Genomic DNA, 14,991 nt, shown 5'->3' with positions numbered 1-14,991 from the left:
CAAGATCAGGAAATCCACTCCTCTGGGTCTGAAAGATGGACATGTATTGAGATGGGTAGGACATGGACTTACATTTTTATGACATAAAACAAAGTCAGCTCAACAGCAAGGATTTGTGTTAAGGTAGGAAAATAGTAAATTTGTGTAATGTCTGCTAAGTTTCTCATTTGCCAGATCTGAATGTGATTTCTCTGTGATTTCAAATATATAGTTTATATATCTAACATGGGCTTATATCATAGGACAGTATTTGCAATACACAACATTCAGATCCATACATACACTAGTATTGGGCATAACTGTTTTAGCAAATATCAATAGCTTATATGAAACTCCTATTTTACCGCAATGTAATGAGTGGATGTAAATTTTCATTATGGTCTCTCCTGAGACACTTTAGACAGGAGGTTGGGTTATTACGATCACAGGACACACCTTGATGGTCTAAATGTAACTTTATTCTTTAGAAATGAGTTTAGAAAATCTATGTTAATTTTTTTTGTACTGATTTTTAACTGTACTTTTAATACTTGAAATGGTAGCGACAACAATATTGCTATAAATCACCGGTACCATTATCAAAATCTATAATTGCATTCTTACCGTGTAATATACGCCTGTTATTCACAGATGTGCACATGCATTTGTTAGTACAGTCAGTTGTGCTTCCCAGAAAATAATACCCAGACTTTTATTCTTTTTTTTTTTTCTTTTTCAGTGTGAAATAGTGGAATTTATACAACCTTTGGGCCTATGAAACATTTGTAAAAGGGATTCATTGTAGTAACACACACAGAAACATTACACACATGCACACTCAGTCTTGCTCGGCTGTCTACTTCCCCTGCTGCTATTTTGTCTTAGTTCTCCTCCCTAGTTACCAGAAATTCAGCAGTCTAAAGTACTGACTATGTCAAAAGCCTTTTTTTAAAAATCTGTGTGTAGCATAAGTCATGAGGGCAATACGTGAGGTTTGCTGTTTACTGCACTGATGCTATCACACATACACTTTCAAGCTTTTATATAAAGTGGAAATGGGCGTCCTTGATGGATGGATCAGCAGTGGCACTGGACATACTGCAGCTTTTCTTTCTCCGGCCAAAATGTTCACATCTTTTTCACATTTGACCAGCTGTCCAGTTGACTTCGACATGCTGCTCCTGCCACTTCAGCTGTTGCATGTGTTTATGTGTGTTCATCCCAACACATGAGTGCTTACGTCCTGGCCACCGGGCATGTCCATCCTCGAGCGACACATGGTCAACCCCTGTACAGTGCCACTGTGGCCTTGGCAAAGAGCCTGGCTGGTCATACTGCAGGAGGAAACTGCGGGGTTCGAAAAGGAGCATCCCCTCAGTTCAGCGAAGGTCGTAGAGAGGCATCATTAGGTTGACAGAGACTAAAGCGGGGTCTTGCAGGGTGGGGGAGTTGACTGACGGTTTTTGACTCAAGGACATGTCAGTATCAGAGGTTAATGATAAAGGCAGCCTTGGTATGCCATAGGGGATGCCACTTATCATATTCATACAGATAGCTTCTGTGTGTTTATTTGCTGCATACGTGTGTGTGTGAGAGTCAACATTAAATAGAGTTTTGAAGACGAATAACAGTTTAAAGCTGTTTTAGTCGAGCTATTCAAACTAAATGTAAACCTTTTGTTTTTATTCTCTAAGAGGAATGATGATGAATAAAAAAAGGAAATGTTTCAAATGAAAGGAAGGATAAATTCGATTTAAAAAATACTCCTTCACTGAACAAAAACGAGACTACACTAAAAACATTACTGTTAGCCCAGGCAGTGTGCGCTGTGTTCCCTGTCTGCGTGTTAACCTCTTTGTCCCTGTCCTAATTGTCCCCATTTGATCAGCACAGTTGTGGTTTCAGGCATTTCCTTGCCCTCCCTACAGCTCCATTTATCACAAGCAGCAATGGAGAGACACAGAGGCTCTCAGTGCTTCAAGGTGAATCCCTTCAAATGGCTCACGTTATGTTACCTTGTTAAATCAATGTGAAAACTAGCAGCAATGGAAGTCTCTCCAGACAAGAGTTTGTGTGTTTCTTTGACATGGAAGTGCTTTGGAGATTGGAAAAACTACTATTAAAAGAAAGCTTTAGTGAATCCCTTAGGGCTCAGACTCTCATAAGCCTTTCTATTTCAGCTAGTTGCCTGTGATTTTAAATATTAAAGAAGGGAAGTAACTGTATTGTTTAATTTTTACTACTACATTTATTTAGACTTAAGGTCTTTACTATCAATCTAACCTGTGCTGGTGGTTTCAAATCCTTCAATTTATTTTAGAAAATGTATTTTAAAAATGAAAGATTCAGTTTTCTTGCTCCTGTAGCATGAAAATTAGAATTTTTTTTGAGCTTCTGGAATAAATCCAGCAGTTACTGCGGGATTATAACTAGAGCAGACTCGTTTTACAACAACAACTGTGTGTTTTAGGAAAAGGTACTGCAAATCACAGCTTTAAGCCATGTCTACACAGCACATGTCTGATCTAACAGATATGTTCCTTTGTATTAATCCATCCATACATACCAAACTACTCAGCCCCTAAATGTAAGCCATATATTATCTATATCCTTCAAGTCTTTCCCTGAATTTTACAAGCATAACTACAAAATTTCAGCAAGTAGCTTAATTAACTCTAAGTGCTTCCAGAATAGCTTAATATAATGCAAAACTATGTGATTTTACTTTGAAAAGCCCTCTGTTCGTTTCACTCCGATGAGTTTTCCTGACAGACTTTGGTTCATTTCCCACCCCTGTGATTACGTGCTCCGCTCCGATTATTCTCACCTGTGTTCAATCATCCAATCAATCATCACTGTGAGTATGTACACCCCCCCTGCTTCTCTTTGTTCCTTAACAGATTGGCTTTTTACTCACAGCAGTTAAGCTTTCAAGTCATTCCTGTTGTACCTCTTGTTTGGATGTTTTTTCATTAGTTTCCTCATGTGTCACTTCTTGCCTGTTTTTTGTATTTTTACCTCCCTCATACCTGAAATGTTTGGCACACTCACTGACCTCGTGTGAATGACTCCTTGGCTGATAATAAAGCTTAGTTTTGGGAGGAAAGTTTGTTTTGTTTTTTGTTTTTTTACATTTCTCTAGTGTGCAGTTCTGTGTTGCATTTCAAAAAGGTTTTACTTGTTGGTTAAAATAAATGGCTGATAAAATATTAACACATAATTTGTCTGCTCAGTTACTTTTAATGATATTCTAAATATTTCTTCTTCAGACATTTTGAATTGTCATGGTAGGATAAAACACTAATGTTACTGCCGACTTAGTTATGGCTCTTTTCTGTTGAAAGTTCTGAGTAAGCTCTGACAATGTCAAAGTGAGCCAGCATTAACAATAAGTGAAAAGGAAACAGCTAAATGGAATTCAGGTATTCAATAATAATAAACAGTGGCATGTCAAAATGTCTTCTGTCAAAAAAGACCTATTGGACATGATTTCTTATAATCATCATAATCTTTTGAAAATTGTTCAAGGCAACATTAAATGGAGTAAAAGATTTATCAGTAGATTTGCTGCATTGTACTTTGTACTGCTTAGTCTGCTGTGGTATAAGGAACAGTATTTATTTGGCAATGGAAAGAAAAATTCCTTATATCTTTCACAAAAGCCTTAGCAAGTCAGATGAATTAGAATAAAGAACAACAAAGCCCATATAGGAAGAAGACTGTGATGGATCAGTGAGTCAGGCACTGGACTTTGACCCAGTGGACTGAGCTTCTTGATCCACGTGAAACCAAAAGTCAGAGCTGACCTATTAATAGATGTACTTTGTTTATTTTCACTTGTATGTGTGTGTGCATTTATTCATGTTTTAACCGATGCACTTAAGTTTAAGAAGAGATTGTGGTTTGAATTAGAATAGGGCAATTTTGCAAGACCCTAATTCACAAAAGACACCAGATGTGAAAACTGCAGAGGTAAACTGCTCCCTTGTCTTGTGTCTTCACAAAAATATTAACAGTTATTGCATTCTGTTATGTCCATGTGTTTTTGGTGGCTAAATATTGAGAAAAAAGTTTTGCACAGCTATCACACATTTATTGGTTTTAGTACAACTGTGGTTCCTTTCTAGCTTCAAGACATTTCTGTGTTTTGATTGAAGCCATTGGAAATTCAAAACTAAACAGCCGTGAGTTATGTGACAGGTGGTACAACTGAATATTTTCCCCTCCAAGAGCTATTGTTTCATCACCTTTCCCTAAGCTTGAATTATTTATTGGGAATTAAATGCTGGCAATAAAACTAAAGTTGGTATTGTGTTTTGATAATCAATACCTTTGGTTTTAATCCATTTTTGTTATTCCGAAAAGGAAACAAAAACGTGGGAATTTTTGTATTGCAAGTGTTGTCAGAGTTAGAGATGATTTCAATGTTTCTTTGTGTCTTTGTTTTTGTGGAAAGTAAAAAATCATACTTTTTAATACTTTGAGTAAATATTCCTAAATCCAAAGCAGACGGATGTTTAAATAGAAAACATGAGTTTCATGAATCTATTTAAAGTCTGAATTTCTGATGGATTGCAGCATAAACTGTGTCCCTTCAGGGCCTCTTTCTTTGCATAATATTATCAGGCTATGTGATGTTTGCATGAAATATTTCTACCTGTACATCTATATGAAGGTCTGGCTTTGCACTTACAGACTGCCACATTGTGTGTCTGTCATCCTCAGCATGTCGTCCAGGCTTCTACAAGGCATATGCTGGAAACATTAAATGTTCAAAGTGCCCTCCGCATAGTTTCAGCTATGGAGACGCATCTGCTATTTGCCGCTGTGAGAAAGGCTTCTTCAGGGCTGAGAAAGATCCTCCAACTATGGCTTGTACACGTGAGTATGCCAGGAAAAAAAAAGAAGGTTTGAAGCACGATCTTCACACCATGTGCTTTGACAATTAGATTAACACCTTCCATCTTTAACTTCACAGGCAGATGGCACAAATGTTTATGAGTTCGAAATGAAAATATAAAATGCATTCCAGTGAATTTATTAATAGAACAATGATAACGTTAAAGACATGAGCTCACTTTACTGCACAACACATTTCAGTCATTCATCTAGAAAGGTGGGTGTGATGAAAATCAACCCACCATATAAAAGATGCAATCACAGAAATTTGGATGTGTGCAGGTACACAAACTACATCGTGTGACTGAAGTGCAGCCTGGTTTATAAAAAATCTGATAATGCCAGGGTAATGTTAGAATGACTAGTATATACACAATGCTACAGCATTGTTTAACATTCATACAGTATACTTAATCACATCGGAAAAACTGGTAAAAAGAGTTATTTTCTCCCATTGCTAGGTGGTTGCCAAGCACGCATGGTTCCGCTTTTATATAAAATTAAAATGATTGGTTGCTTTCATATTGTGTGGTAGGTGTATAAACGCTAGGTAGATAGGTACAGGTAATTTGAGCCTGTTGCTAGGTGATTATCAGGCAGTATGATGACATCATAATATATTATGTATGATCCAAGTTTTGTATAATTAATCCTTTCTGCATATAAATTAAGTATTAATTTTGTGAAATAAAAATAATATAACGCTTTTTTGTGCTGTAAGTTCATAAAGGTTCATTTTAGTCCATTGTCAGGTGGGTGTTAGGGAAAAGTTGATTGTGTTCATCTGGGCATAGCATTCCTTTCGTCACTCATCCAAGTGACTTCTTCAGTCAGCTGACTGCAGGTTTCCCCAATCTTATAAACAGTACATTTGCATAATGACTGAAACTAAGAACCTTTGGATGTACCTGTGTGCCAAGTTTAGTTGCTCGACTCCTGACGGTGTAGTGGGAGTTCTTGGACAAAGAAATAAACACACAGACAGAGCTTTTATAAATTTAAAATAAAGAAGAAAGAGGTATTTTAAGGTATTATGTTTGATTTGACATTGATGCCCTTTCTGATACAACCCTCCCAGACTTGTGGCTAACACTACTCCTTAAGCTGGGTTTGTAGCTTGTCCAGAATCAAACCCAGGATCTTTTGCATGTTGCTGGAATTGTGCTAACACTACAGCATGGATCCATTTCATGTAGTATAATGAGATGACAAAAAAAATAAACTTTTCACAATTGTGAGCTGCTGAAAACATCCTGAAGATGTGCAAAAGCAAACTGGCTAAAGGCATTACCTCCTACCTTGGACATGAGTCATTAGACATAATAGCTGCATGTATAACTGCAGTGATGTTAGTCAAGCTTTTTGATGTGATCAGACTTATGGGAGAACTGACAGCTGTAATCACCATCATCATAAATAGGGAGATAGGAATAGTCATGTTATAATTTGGTCTGATTAAACTTGAATCAATTCATTGTACATTCACATTAAATATTTCTATACTTGTGTTTGCCAGACAGTCTGGTAAGTTATTACTTTGTCTATAGAGCTGGTGGATTACTCCAGTGTTCTCAGAGAATTTGCTGTGGCCGTAAATCCAGTCTCGTCTTTAGGACTTATCTGGTGTGAAACGGAACATTAGAGAGTCTCTGGATGAATTACATGGCTTTTGTTCAGCTGCCTCGTCTTCATTGATGATTCACTGACTGTCATTACGACTTCATATTTGCATTAAATTACAGTTTAACCGGACTAATTCTCCTTTAATTAAAAAGCCATTTAGCTGTCACTGAGATAGACGGGGGCCACGTCTGAGAGCTCTCCAGGGTGGAAGAGTGTATTTGTCTTTTACAGAAAGACAAAGCCAAGTCATTGTGGAGATGCTGTTAGTTCAGATTGTCCTGCAGGATGCAATATTTGCAGGGGAAATCCTCAAAAAGGCTTCAGCTCTTCCTTTGATATTTTTATGTCAAAATTTAGGCCCAGATGATTCAATATATACATTTAAACCTGAAAGCATTTCAGTCTGGGGTCTTTTATTTGTCTGACAACTACTTGAAAACTTATCTTAGGAGTGAATGGTATTCTTACCTGCAGTTACACTTTCCACAAAGTGCTGAAAACATGAGCTAATCAAGCAATTGATGAGTTTTAGCTTCTTAAACTCTTTACCTCCAACATATGAACAGATGACTCCATTGGCCATATTTGTATTTACAGCATATATTGACTACATTGACAAGAGGTAAGTTTAATTTGCTTGAAAACAAAAAAAACATATTGTTAAATCTTTACTACTACACTTACTAAAGACAACTAGACATCTTCCTCGGTAAACAGCGTTGTAATTTAGTGCCTTGTTCAATGGTTTGTCAACAGTTGTTAATTTGTTTTTAACAGTATCTCCACTCCAAGTACAAACACAGCATAAAAGGGCCTTGTGTGGGAGTGACAAACTTGCAAACTAAGAGGAGTAGGCTGGTGTACCACATCTACTTTTACAATCTGTGAGCTGTGTTTACTCACATAATGCATTTTAATCAGGAGCGTGTAGGCCAAAACATAAACTGTTTGCTTGACGTTAAAGACAATAGAGATTAAAGACCAAGAGCCTTAGAGGAAGAAAATGTTAGAGAGGAAGAAAGAGAAGATAGAACAGGAGGGGAGATAAAGGAGAGGGAAAAGTGTAAAGGCTGGATGGAGTAGACAGTGAAGAGAGAAAGGAAGGAGGTGGTGATACCAATCTCCCCCTAGAATAGGAGTTGATTGATGGCAGTGGGGTTGCTCTGCAGGAGGGGAGGTGGGTGGATTCTCCTCGATGGAGAGAATAGAGAAGGTGAGATAATGGCCGATAGAGGCAGAGAGAGATAAAGGGAGAGAATGGACACACGCTGACAGAAGTGGAGGAGCAGTAGGAGGAGCTTTCCTGTCTGCTGAGATTTTAGCAACGGTGGGGAGAGAGGGATGGTGGAAGAGAGGGAAACATCCCATTGTCCTGGCAGACAGTGAGCTTGGCAGGACGGGAGTGTTCAAATCCCCCAGGCCTTTTAACTCCACCCTGTTGACAGCTGGCTGCCTGCTATTGCACAATGCTTACCCTGACACACAAACACGCGCATCCAGGGAGCACAAGACCTTAGCAAAGTGAAATGTGAGGGAGGTAGTTAGGCTGTTTACTGCACAGGTGAGGATTGCATTATAAGAGTCAGTACAGCAGGACTTTGAGATATGTGTATGAAATATTTATGAAATAGAAAAACATTTAGTGTTAAGGTTTTAGACAAAACACTAGTTGACGCAAATGCAAAATACTCAGTTTAATACTCAGGTTTGTTTTATCTGCAGAGGTGGATCCTAGATCAGGAGAGTGGATTGACTACAGGAGGCTGATGCTGGAGGAGACGGTGGATAGTGGCAGGCAGGGTGTGTAGCTGGAGGTGGTTGGTAGCTGATGCTGGAGTTTCAGATGGAGAGTGGCGGGCAGAGTCAAAGCCGAGGATAGATTGTAAAAGATCGGGGTTAACTGGTAGCTGGTTGGCACATACTGGAGGTTGGGAGAACAAAGACAACGTGTAATTAGTTCACTAGAATTTCAACAAGGAGCCCGAATGCCATCTACTGTAGTAATTTATTTGACAGTCTGGCAAGGGGTGGATGACAAGTATATATATATACTGTAGGTGGTTGATTGAATAATGACACACATATGTATCATCTGTCTCGATGGAAAGTCACGCCTCCAGGGATTCACAGGGAGACAAGACATACACAAACAGAGGGACAGAAAAAAAGGAAAGGGAGCGAGGGAAACACAAGGCAATAGAAAGCCAGTACTAAAAGCATGAGAGGACTATGACATTCAGAGCATTCTTTCACCTGCTTTTGACCTCAGATGGCAATTTTGGGTGATGTTTCTTATACAGGGATAGTAAGACATTCTAACGCTGGTGTGCACAACTTACATTTGGTTCTTACTATCCAAATAGTACAATGCACAGCTTGGCTACTTGGAATGACTGCATGATTGAATTAAGTATTTCCAAATTCAGACACATAATAAGATTTAGGTGATTGCACCTGCAGCATCATTGTTAAACATAGCACCATATCAGGACTGGTGATAGAATGCATTCTCTAGTGTCTAGACTGCAGCTGATGGAAACTCTGTTTGCCTGTATAACTTGGTAGGGGGGTGTGAAATTGTGTGACTATGGGTCTGAAACACAAAATGAAAGAGTTGCAGTTATAATAGCAACAGTTTGTCCAAAAAGTATAATTAAAAGAAAGCATGCTCAAAAATCATTTGGCAAAAACAGTGATATTAGTTTATGTCACTACACAATTCTAACTGCTGGGCAGTTAAGCCCTTTATTTAATAAATGTGATTATGCTGCTGTAGAATAACAATGAATTTTGTTATTTTATTTAATGTTGATATACTAAACTGTGAGATTTTGTAATTAAACACAGCAAATCAGCTAAACATATCTTGGTTGTGCTTTCTACCAATAATAATGTAGAAAAATGTGGTAACAGTCATGTACTAATGGTGGAAACAAGTTATTAATATGAAAATAGCAAGTTATTACCAGCTTAATATCAAAGTAATAACAAATTATTATCTTACATACATATGGTATAGGTCTAATAATGACGAACAAAAAGCATATGCCTATGAGGCAATACCAGTTATTAATGTTATAATATAGTATTAAAAGTCAAACAAACTGAATCAAATTTCTATTTCACAACAGAATCAATGTATATATAGTTCAATTCAATTCAATTTTATTTATATAGCGCCAAATCACAACAAAAGTCGCCTCAAGGCGCTTCATAGATACAGAGAAAAACCCAACAATCATATGACCCCCTATGAGCAAGCACTTTGGCGACAGTGGGAAGGAAAAACTCCCTTTTAACAGGAAGAAACCTCCGGCAGAACCAGGCTCAGGGAGGGGCGGGGCCATCTGCTGCGACCGGTTGGGGTGAGAGAAGGAAAACAGGATGAAAGACATGCTGTGGAAGAGAGACAGAGATTAATAACAGATATGATTCAATGCAGAGAGGTCTATTAACACATACTGAGTGAGAAAGGTGACTGGAAAGAGAATGGGAATGGGAATCCCCGGCAGCCTACGTCTGTTGCAGCATAACTAAGGGAGGATTCAGGGTCACCTGATCCAGCCCTAACTATATACTTTAGCAAAAAGGAAAGTTTTAAGCCTAATCTTGAAAGTAGAGATAGTGTCTGTCTCCCAAATCCAAACTGGAAGCTGGTTCCACAGAAGAGGGGCCTGAAAACTGAAGGCTCTCCCTCCTACTCTGCTTTTAAATACTCTAGGAACAACAAGTAGGCCTGCAGTGCGAGAGCGAAGTGCTCTAATGGGGTGATATGGTACTACAAGGTCATTAAGATAAGATGGGGCCTGATTATTTAAGACCTTGTATGTGAGGAGCAGGATTTTGAATTCAATTCTGGATTTAACAGGAAGCCAATGAAGGGAAGCCAAAACAGGAGAAATATGCTCTCTCTTTCTAGTCCCTGTCAGGACTCTTGCTGCAGCATTTTGGATTAACTGAAGGCTTTTCAGCAAGTTTTTAGGACATCCTGATAATAATGAATTACAGTAGTCCAGCCTGGAAGTAATAAATGCATGAACTAGTTTTTCAGCGTCACTCTGAGATAGGATATTTCTAATTTTAGAGATGTTGCACAAATGGAAGAAAGCAGTCTTACATATTTGTTTAATATGTGCGTTGAAGGACATGTCCTGGTCAAAAATGACTCCAAGGTTCCTCACAGCATTACTGGAGGCCAAGGTAATGCCATCCAGAGTAAGAATCTGGTCAGATACCATATTTCTAAGATTTGCAGGGCCGAGTACAATAACCTCAGTTTTATCTGAATTAAGGAGCAGAAAGTTAGCAGCCATCCAGGTCTTTATGTCTTTAAGACATTCCTGCAGTTTAACTAATTGGTGTGTGATACCTGGCTTCATGGATAGATAGAGCTGCGTGTCATCTGCATAGCAGTGAAAATTTATGCTATGTCTTCTAATGATGCTGCCTAAGGGAAGCTTGTATAATGTAAACAGAATTGGTCCTAGCACCGAACCCTGTGGAACACCATAATTGACCTTAGTGGGTGAAGAGGACTCTCCATTTACATGTACAAATTGGAGTCTATTAGATAGATATGATACAAACCACTGCAGTACAGTACCTGTAATACCTACAGCATGTTCTAATCGCTCTAATAGAATATTATGGTCGACGGTATCGAACGCAGCACTGAGGTCTAGCAGGACAAGCACAGAGATGAGTCCACTGTCAGAGGCCATAAGAAGATCATTTGTAACCTTCACTAAAGCTGTTTCTGTGCTGTGATGAGCTCTGAAACCTGACTGAAACTCTTCAAATAAGCCATTCCTCTGCAGATGATCTGTTAGCTGTTTGACAACTACTCTTTCAAGGATTTTTGATATGAAAGGAAGGTTGGAGATTGGCCTATAATTAGCTAAGACTGCTGGGTCTAGAGATGGCTTTTTGAGTAAAGGTTTAACTACAGCCACCTTGAAGGCCTGTGGTACATAGCCGATTATTAGAGATAGGTTGATCATATTTAAGATCGAAGAATTAATTAATGGCAGGACTTGGCAGATAAGTTATTCAGAAACACCACTGTGTTTGAGCAGGAAGAGGAAGTGATACTCTACCGCAGAGCGAGCGAACACCAAGGGTCTATGTCTATGTAATATTTTATAGAAAGTTTATATAAAGTATATATATAAAATATGTTGTTATCATGATTATAAACACCTAGTAATATAATAGGAATATTTGTGCATTTACATTTTTTATATACTGACTTGTGGTAGTAACCACTTGACAATAAGGTAATCTTAGCTGATGCTTTAACATGTTAGAATATAATTAATCCAACCCTATGCCTTCAGCATTCCTCTCTGTTTAACAGTAACAATATAAATCCTATATTTGATGCTGTGGATTATTAACTGTAAAAACCTGAAGAACTTTATTGTAGTCTAAGGAGTTTGGAAAGAAATCGACTAGACTTCTTTAAGTTGTCTTCTTTAAGAAGTCCAGTCACGTTTCTTTCCATGACCTGGATGACTAGGAACCTACACAGATAACTTTCTTTGTAATAACCAGGAATCAGCAAAATGCCCTCTAACTCTAATTCCAAACTTCAAGTTATCTGAGGATCACCAGGAAACATCTGTGGTTAATTCCCTGCTTGTTTCCATGTTATTATGCTACTTTTACAACAATACTACTGAGCTATAATAGAAAGAGCTACCCATATTTCTTTTGAAATATTCATTTTCAGTTCTTTTATCAGTTTAATTTTTGCTCTTTTGTAGGCCCTCCATCTCCTCCACGGAATCTGATATTTAACCTGAACGACACCTGCCTGCTGCTGGAGTGGTCTCCCCCCAGCGACACAGGAGGTCGCAGGGACCTAACTTACAACGTCCAGTGTAAACGATGCGGCCCAGAGCCCGACCACTGCCAGCTGTGTGAAGACGAGCTTCGCTTCTTGCCAGGACCGTTAGGCCTGACCAACGCCACTGTCACTGTCTTGGATTTTTCCGCACACGCCAACTACACCTTTGAGATCGAGTCGCTTAATGGTGTGTCAGACATGAGCTCGTTCCCTCGACAGGTGGCCATCATCACCGTCAGCACTGATCAGGGTGGTGAGTACTATTATTTTTGTTGAGTGTGTTACTTGTCATTTGCTCAAGCACAAGTTCTATAAAATGTAGGATTCTGCTTTGCTGGTTAAAAAAAAATGCAAAAAAATAACTAAAATAAAATTTAATCTTTCCTAATATACCTACTCATATCACCAGAAAAAGTTTATGATAACATGAAAACTTCTTGGTATTTTCACACTACCTTACACCTCGAGTTGTTCCCAAATACATTGTGCAGGACTCCGTGTATGTGTAAGATTATACATATAAATGAAATCTGCAGTGATAATCTAATTAGCTATAAATTAATCCCCTCCTCTGTGCGGCTTTATGTGGTTAGAAATGTATTGGTTCTCTCCAGTATCATGCTACATATGTTAACTCAATAACTCGAAAAGATTAACCTGATTTTTGTGAAATTTTTCAGTAGTTAGACTATGAGTAAGTGAAAAACTCATTAGTTTTTGGCAGAAGTATAATCGCCGTAAGACAAGAATATTTCATGTTTGTTTTCATAACTTGTGACGCCCAGAGGATTTGTTCATTTAAAAGGTATTTATGGAACTGTGAGGAGATCATCCCCTGTTTTTAAAGGCACTCTGTGACCTCTACCAGCATTATAGAGCAATACTTTTATCACTGGTTTGCTGTTCATAAATCCACATGACTCTGTGCTAGTGCCTGCCAATGGCTTCTTGCCATCTTATCCTACTTAACGGTAGAAGTAATGTACCAAACATGTATCGATATGCCAGCAAAGGCAGGAAAGAAGAAAATTAGCTTTGGAAATGTGTTCACGTTGTAATGTAAATAGCCTTTTGTTTGTTTACTCGTCATGGCTCTTTTCTTTCAACCCTTATGCAAATGTCACCAACAGTGCTTTTTTCCAGCAAAGGATTTTCATTATTTTAAGGTTATTCCTATTATTATTTGCAAATCTTCAATACTGAATACTGTATGTGATTGAACGTGAGTCATATTTCAGAGAAACCTCCACTCGCAATTTGATGGCATTTCATTTATAGAAGGTAAAAATAATTTAACATGGGGCAAAATCATTGGTTACGACTGTTCCTCACAGAGTTTCTCACTCCATCTATGAGCTTTGAGATTTTGTCACAGAACAAAATCTGAAAAATTATATATGCCAATCAGAATGATTATGTACTGTGGAGCTGTGATCAAGAAAGTTTTTTCTGAGTACACAGCTTTAGTACAGTCATTAGTTTATTGTGTTACTGGGGCCTTGTTAGAGATTTGTGAGAAATGGCCTTGTGAAAGTTAATACTTTGATCATTTGTTGCTTTTTGATGCAGTTAGTAAAGTAAGACAGACCTGGCGTTATGACAGTAAGGTAATTGTCCTTCTGATATTTGTAGGTTTGCACCCTCAAACACTGCTGTAAATGATGGCAGGGGTTCAAGTTGTTATTGTATTTACCTGTTTTCCCCAAATAAAGGGGCTGAAAGGCCCATTATACCTTTGGGACATCCTCTGGTGTATAGCATGCTTATGCTTTTAATTTTTGATTTGCAAACACTGTGTTTTCTGTTTTCCGCCTCCTCCCTTGACTATTTTCCTCACCCTGTTTTTTCTTGATGGTTGTTTCGTCCCCCTCCTTCTCTCCCTCCGGTTTCCTATATTCAAGCATGCTTGTTTTTTGCTTCTTTGTTCTCTCCTCTTTCTTTCTCTCCTTCCCTCCTTTCTGCCGCTGCTAAGGGAGGCTGGGAGAAATACATTTTCTCATAGAGCCAAAACACATTAAATGCATTATTCTGTGTCACTGGGGACAACTCTATCCTTTACCGGCACCTCAATGTTACATGCAGCCTTTTTATTTCATTAAGATGCCCAGTTTAGCACATAGTTGTGGCAGGTCCCTGGGCTGTGCACAAGACCTATTTCAACACTAACGTACACAGCTGCAGCTATTTAAAATGCTCAAGGGAAAAGGTAGATTTATGGCCCTCAGCCACTGATAAGCAGAGTGATGATGTATTTTACCACTATCTCCTTGACAGAAACTAGAGTTTGGTCAGCGAGTCAATAGTCTGTGTCATTTATTTTAATGGTAATCATGGTCAGTTATTGATTACATTGGTAGTAGTAGTTTTAATACCACAGTGTCCCATCCAACCCACGGATGCAGCAGGTATCATGTTATCAGTAACACCAAGTAATGAATGGACAAATCTTTCCAACTTTGTTTTTTGGATATAAGCTCATCTTTTAGCTCAGTACTACAGATGAAAGTAATAAACCTCAGGTTTACTTGAGGCATATGACCAGTGCTGGGGAATGGAGTAGTGTTTTCATAGTGTTGGTTCTCTCTCTGTGCTTGAGACTGTTGGACAAGCCTGTTTAGACCCACTGGAAAAAAGTGTGCTCA

General features: G+C 38.4%; 1 protein-coding gene across 1 annotated transcript in view; it reads left to right on the top strand.

Annotated features, from left to right (window-relative positions):
- The window catches only part of epha6 (eph receptor A6), a 174,746-nt gene that overhangs the window by 79,902 nt on the left and 79,853 nt on the right, over positions 1 to 14,991 (top strand). The window contains exons 4-5 of the mRNA XM_005451964.4: positions 4,705 to 4,860; positions 12,267 to 12,602. Of these exons, the coding sequence (XP_005452021.1) occupies positions 4,705 to 4,860; positions 12,267 to 12,602 (492 nt within the window). The remainder of the gene's footprint in view (positions 1 to 4,704; positions 4,861 to 12,266; positions 12,603 to 14,991) is intronic.

This window comes from Oreochromis niloticus, linkage group LG16 (genome assembly GCF_001858045.2).
Source record: "Oreochromis niloticus isolate F11D_XX linkage group LG16, O_niloticus_UMD_NMBU, whole genome shotgun sequence".
Lineage (NCBI taxonomy): Eukaryota > Metazoa > Chordata > Actinopteri > Cichliformes > Cichlidae > Oreochromis > Oreochromis niloticus.
The sequence above is the reverse complement of the archived record's forward strand: the minus strand, read 5'-3'. Positions and strand labels throughout refer to the sequence as shown.